The sequence below is a fragment of the Hibiscus syriacus genome, unplaced genomic scaffold (genome assembly GCF_006381635.1).
Source record: "Hibiscus syriacus cultivar Baekdansim isolate YM2019G1 unplaced genomic scaffold, ASM638163v2 tig00110332_pilon, whole genome shotgun sequence".
Classification (NCBI taxonomy): Eukaryota; Viridiplantae; Streptophyta; class Magnoliopsida; order Malvales; family Malvaceae; genus Hibiscus; species Hibiscus syriacus.
In genome coordinates, this window is record NW_024062688.1 from 1,096,176 (window position 1) to 1,102,542 (window position 6,367).

Below are 6,367 nucleotides of genomic sequence, written 5' to 3' on the forward strand. Positions count from 1 at the left end.
CTTTTATGACATATTTTTTTTACTTTTATGACATATTTTTCATAAAGTTAGATTTGACATCGCCATGACTAATCAATATGTCGCTTGTTTGTTATTATACTGATCTTTCCTGCTTTGGATCATCATATTTTGATTTGTATACGCAACGTTCATGAATAGTTTATTCACTTCGTTCGATTCTGATTTGTGGGTTGTCTATGATCTTTTAATAGTTTTATTTTTTTTTGTGATTTATTTGCCGATACGATACGATTTTTTCGTATCTATCTTTTGTTCGTATTTTTAATTAAATTTTTAACATTTTCTTTATATGGGCTTTGCGTAATCTTAAGTGATTAATTTTTCTGTTAATAATTATAAGAACATATTTTAATTATGTGGTTATTATATATTTATGATTATAAAACATTTATTATAATTTTAAATATTTTATCTTTCTAATAAAACTAGTTATTTCCATTAAAAAAAACTTTATTCTTAGTAAAAGATTATTAATACAAACAAAAATTATAGTACAAACTAAACATGAAAATACAATCAGAAAAATATTATGATAATAGTAATGTTTTCCTAAACTAAACGCGGACTGGAAAAAACTTTCACTAACCTAACGACCTAATGATATAAAACCAAATCACAACCGTCCATTCCAAAATATCCTACGATCTCCACTGTCCAAAGCACACATTCATTTTCCTTCGTTCTTATTCTTTCTCCACAGCTATCAACGCTCTCAAACTCCAAAATCTCTTCCTCTCCAAATCCCCGAACCGAAAAATCCTAGCGAAAGAAGCCCAGTAAAAATCAAAAGCTTTTTCCCAGATTTCGAGGAAGAAGAATTAGAAAAAGGGGGAGATAATGGATTCAGATCAAGGAAAGTTGTTCATTGGAGGGATATCATGGGAAACCGACGAGGATAAGCTAAGCGAATACTTTGGTCAATATGGAGAACTTTTGCTGGCTGTTGTTATGAGAGATAAGGTTACGGGTAGACCTCGAGGGTTCGGTTTCGTCGTCTTCTCAGATCCATCCGTTCTCGATACTGTTCTTCAAGAAAAACACACCATCGATGGTAGAACGGTATGATTTGTTCCGAGTTTCATTTCTTTGTTCCTCTTAATCTCAGTCAGTATTTAAACGGTTTCTGTTAAACTTGCTTCAACTAGATTATTAGTTTTTGGGAGGGTCAAAATTGCAATTTTCCCTTTTAAACAAGGAATTAAATTGAATTATCAATTATTTAGACGCACCAAAGTTTAATTTTACCTTGCCAAGGCTGATTTTTTTAAAAGCAATTTAATCTTAGTGACCCGCTTGATGGTTCCAACTTCATCCAAGTTTGTGATTTTATCTGTGGGTTTTTAAGATTAGTTCACTATTGTAAGATATGATCATGTTTTTCTCCAGGTTGAGGTGAAGAGGGCGTTATCAAGAGAGGAGCAACAAACTTCGGCGAGATCTGGAAATGTTAATCAGGGTAGAAATTCTGGAAGTGGTGGGGGAAATATTAGGACCAAGAAGATTTTTGTTGGAGGGTTGCCTCCGACCTTAACAGAAGATGGATTTCGGCAATACTTTGAGACTTATGGTAATGTAACTGATGTTGTAATCATGTATGATCAGAACACTCAGCGGCCTCGTGGATTTGGTTTTATTTCATTCGACAGTGAAGATGCAGTTGATAGGGTTTTGCACAAGAGTTTTCATGATTTGGATGGCAAGCAAGTTGAAGTGAAGCGGGCCCTTCCTAAAGATGCTAATCCCGGTGGGGTTAGCCGGACAATGAGTGGTGGTGGTGGTGGAGGAGGTTACCAGGGGTATGGTGCTTCTGGTGGGAATGCGGGTTCTTATGATGGTCGTATGGACTCCAACAGGTACATGCAAGCCCAGAGTACTGGAGCTAGTTTTCCACCTTATGGCTCATCAGGATATGGTGCACCTGGTTATGGTTATGGTCCTGCTAATAATGCTGTTGCATATGGTGGTTATGGGAATTATAGTGGTGCAGCTGCTGCTTATGGTGGCCCTGCAGGTGCAGCGTATGGGAATCCCAATGCTGGTTTTGCAAGTGGCCCTCCTGGTGGCTCAAGAAGTTCATGGGGTACTCAAAATCCTTCAGGTTATGGTACCGTGGGTTATGGAAATCCTGCTCCTTGGGGTACCCCAAATGCTGGTGCTGGTAGTGGTGGTACAGGTTCAGTGGCTACTGGTCAATCTCCCACTGGAGCTGCAGGGTATGGGAATCAAAGTTATGGATACGGTGGGTATGGAGGAAATGATGAATCTTATGGGAATGCAGGCTATGGTGCTCCAGGAGGTCGAACTGGTGGTACTCCAAATAGTAATTCTGGTTCAGGTGGGGGAGATATGCAAGGGAGTGCTGGCTACATGGGAAGTGGATATGGCGATGCAAGTGGAAATTCAGGTTACCGAAATGCATCATGGAGGTCAGATTCATCACAAGGTTCCGGAAATTATGGGGGTATTCAGGCAAGTGGACAAGTCGGTTATGGTGGTGGATACGGTAGTGCTCAGGGTCGACAAGCACAACAGTGATTCGAGCATTTGAAAGACAACTTGATCATGCCTCTTTGTGACGGTTTCTTGTTCTGGGAGCAACAGGAGTGGCTCGAGTTGGATCTCAAATCTCCTTGGGACCGGTTGGGTTGCTTGAATCCCAGTAGTTTAAAAATATATAATTTGGCTAGTTATAATAAGTAGCTTTGAGGCATAATGGATGCTTTCTTTGGTTTTGCTATTGAGTGTAGATTTTAAATTTGGCTTGCTTTGTATTTGTTTTCTCATTGCACCGCTACATTTATTATCAAGCTAGTGTTTAAGCTAATATTAGTTAATCTATTGATTGGCTGTTTTGAATACTTCATTATATCACGTAAGAAATTTGGGATAGACAATTATGCTTGACTTTTGGTATGACGGTAGGGGTCTTAAGAAGATGTACCAACGGTTTTACTGATAGCAGTGGAGTTATGGGCCACTTGGGTTGAACACTTCGTAATGATGGTAGCAATAAACATAGTGGTAGTTGACACTTGAGGATGACATAATCATTCCCCCCTGTATTTTTCCTTGTGTTGTACAGGAGGATAGATGCTCGAGAGTTCAAAGGTGAAGTCGAAGTGTCCGATCATGGCTGAATCTGAGCTTCATGGTGCAGGTTGATCAGTTAGGTGTTGCTCAGCTGAATTTTGAGTTAACATGGACGAGCCCTTAGCCATACAGGTGCTGCAACGCTGCAAATTCTTGGGCTTCGAAGTCGAAAGTCCCATTATCATCATTTGGGTTGCTCTGGGGGTTTACTCAACATTTGAATTTGTGAACAAAAAAGCATGTGGTACGTATTGAGTCAAAGGTTTTAGATCTCTACTGGATCAAGGTTACATTATCCCATGATTAGGGTGTCGTAAGAGTGTATCATACATATTATGATGCCTGATGATTAGAGCATATCAGCATAGGATGCCCTTGAAAGTTCCCTTCATATTTGAGTTTTGCAAAACATTGAATCCTGGGGCCCTTCTTCTCCTTATACCGTCCATAGGCTAAGCTGTTTAATGTTTTCAAATAATTTGATTTTTTATTATGAATGGTAGGTGAAATGACCCAATATATCATCCTAGGCAGTTGATTTGAGTTTTGGTTGGTGAAAACCGGAATGGATTAGAAATAATAGAATAGTGTTGATGTCTAGAATATTTTTTAATCATTAACAATGCGCACACACTATACCGACACAGTTGCTCAAACCTAGATTCTGAGTAACATTTCTTTTTACCATATTTAAAGAAATTTACCTTTGATCATTTCATCTCAGAAGCTGGAATTTCAATCGTAAAGTAACTAGAAAACCCATCTCTGACATGGGTTAGGATTCAATTTATTATCATTCCCTGTGTGACGTTGAAATTATCCCTTATTGACTTTAAAACTTTGACTATAATTATTTTAAACATTTTAAAAAAACTAAATTTTATAAAATATACATTTTAAAACTACTTGATTGAAGGTTATTAAAATATATTTTTTTCATACTTTTGTCAATAACAAATTTTATATAATAAAGAGACAAAATTCAAAAAAAAATAATTAAAAAAAAGTCAACAATGGACGTCCCAAGTGAGATGGAGGTAGTATTATTATTTCATTCATCAATATCTAATACATTAATCATAACCATTTAAAGGTACGAGACATCCATAAAATGTGAAAAAAAACATAATCAATAAGTAACATGTCAATATTTTGTAAGTAAATAAATAATTTATTAAAAGTTAAAATATGATAACTTCACCCCTAATTTTAGAATTCAAGCTAATCGAGGCTTGTTTTAAAAGGATTTTTGGTAGCATATACTTGCCCAATCTATGAGTTCTAATCTGAATTTCGGTGAGCTGTCTGTCCAGCTATAGTTTGGGTTAAAGGCTCTTCATCTTCAACGAAGGATGGTGTTTTCGAATACCTAACTCATGACCAACTTCAATTTTTCTTGGGGGTAAATTATCCCTTAATTTGCTTCCCTTTTCTAATTTGATTGATACTTGATTCAGTTACTAAATTCCCAATTTATCTAGTTGGGTAAGATCCCTAAATTACGGACCCAATTCTTGTTTGTGCAGCCCTGAATTCCTTTTAAAATTAAATAAATCTTGAAAATCTTGTTTTGAAATTCAACCGATTGGGCTATCTGATTTTATTAACTTAAATTTTAACTTTCTGTTTTTAGAAAAAATAAAATTCATCATCGAAATTAATTGAATCAAACAAATACAAACGTTGATGTCTCACTACATCATCTCAACTTCCTAAGCTGCTTCTTTAGATCTGTAGGTGCGAAATCTGTCTGACCAGCTTGGTGATGGTCTCTCCATTATAGCTTTTAACTTTAATTCGACATTACTGTAAAGGGTGCATTTGGTTCACGAAATATAAGATTACCAGTGAGAATAGGATTATCGGCGTGAATAAGATTACTGAGAATGTTGTATTTGTATTTGGTTCGTTTAACAGGAATGTAAGATTACAATGTTTAGTTAAATGAATAAAAAATTATTGGAATATATATTTTACCAAATTGTCCTTATTATATATTTGTTTTTTTAACAAGTTGAATACTCTAATATTACTATAATTAATTTATATATTTTTCTTTAAAACATTTAAATTCATAAAATTTATATAATTTTTTTTACAAAATTGAAAAGATAAATAGGTTTAAAGAAAGGGTAAAATTTTATTTTAACCACTGAACTTTATAAAAAAATTCTAATTATGAAATTTTTTTTGTAAAACTAAAATAGTTTAAGGATACATTTATAATTTAACCTTCGTATAATTTTTATTATTCAATGACAGAAGAAGGATATTTTTGAAAAAAATTAAGAGCATTTTAGTCTAAAACGCTGGTAATCCAACAATACCTAAGGGAATGGGTAATCACATTCCCAGTAATATACCTCAAAAATACCACTGTTGGGAATAAAAGATTACCGGGGAATAAGATTACTGGCCAACTAAACGGGAGAATTACATTCAATTCCTCCGATAATCTCGTATTACCTGAACCAAACACCCCTAAAAGTAGATATATTATCATGGACAGTTAAAAAGTTTGCATTATATACTGGTACTTTTGAAGTCTTGTACAAGTAGGACTACTTTTTTGTTTCTTTTTACCCCCTTTGATCACCATTAATACGGGGATAATCTATGATATCTTTGATTACATTGCAGATTATTTTGCTAGGCATGCAATCAATGAATTTGGCTACCCTAACTTGTTCCAATGAATTTTATTCTCTTTTTTTTTTTAAAGAATTGAGAAGCCAAGAAATAAGTTTAGTTGGCAAATATTGAACTTTATTAATTGAGTAGAGTACATAAATGATCTTTTGAATTTAGGGTACTATTTTATTGAGGCATTTGAAAAGTTGTAAAATGGTTATTCAACTATTTATATACTCCAAACTCATTTTTTTGTTAAAAATTTAATAGTCATCTGAGTTGGATGGTAACATGTTGAATGTGATATGATAGTCATTTGAGATTTAGGATAATAATTTATCATATCTCAATTAGCAGAATAACGTTCAACTTAAATTGTGCTCAACTTTTTAACGAAAATGACAAATTTGGAACATATGATTAGTTGGTGATCATTCTGTAACTTTTAATAATAAGAAGATTCAATAAAAAACACCCTATAATTAAAGACTATTTTATAACTTTTAATAATCGAGAGACTTAATAAAATAATATGCTATACTCAAGGTACCATTTGTGTACTTTGCCCTTATTAAATTTGTAATTTAAAGTTTCATTATCCTACCCTATTCATTCAATCCACAAC

General features: G+C 34.1%; 1 protein-coding gene across 2 annotated transcripts; it reads left to right on the forward strand.

The window, feature by feature from the left end:
* The first annotated feature begins 645 nt into the window (after positions 1-645).
* On the forward strand, positions 646-3,647 carry LOC120119633 (heterogeneous nuclear ribonucleoprotein 1-like). Of its 2 annotated transcripts, XR_005515853.1 has the most exons (3): positions 646-1,080; positions 1,408-2,660; positions 3,104-3,647. XR_005515853.1 is itself a non-coding variant. In XM_039139441.1 (2 exons), the coding sequence occupies exons 1-2, from the start codon at positions 859-861 to the stop codon at positions 2,554-2,556; spliced, it is 1,371 nt and encodes a 456-aa protein (XP_038995372.1). In that variant the 5' UTR covers positions 646-858; the 3' UTR covers positions 2,557-2,879. The 2 variants fall into 2 exon arrangements, 1 of the variants encoding a protein (XP_038995372.1); XM_039139441.1 differs by lacking the exon at positions 3,104-3,647 and having other exon boundaries at positions 1,408-2,879.
* The last annotated feature ends 2,720 nt before the right edge of the window (positions 3,648-6,367 follow it).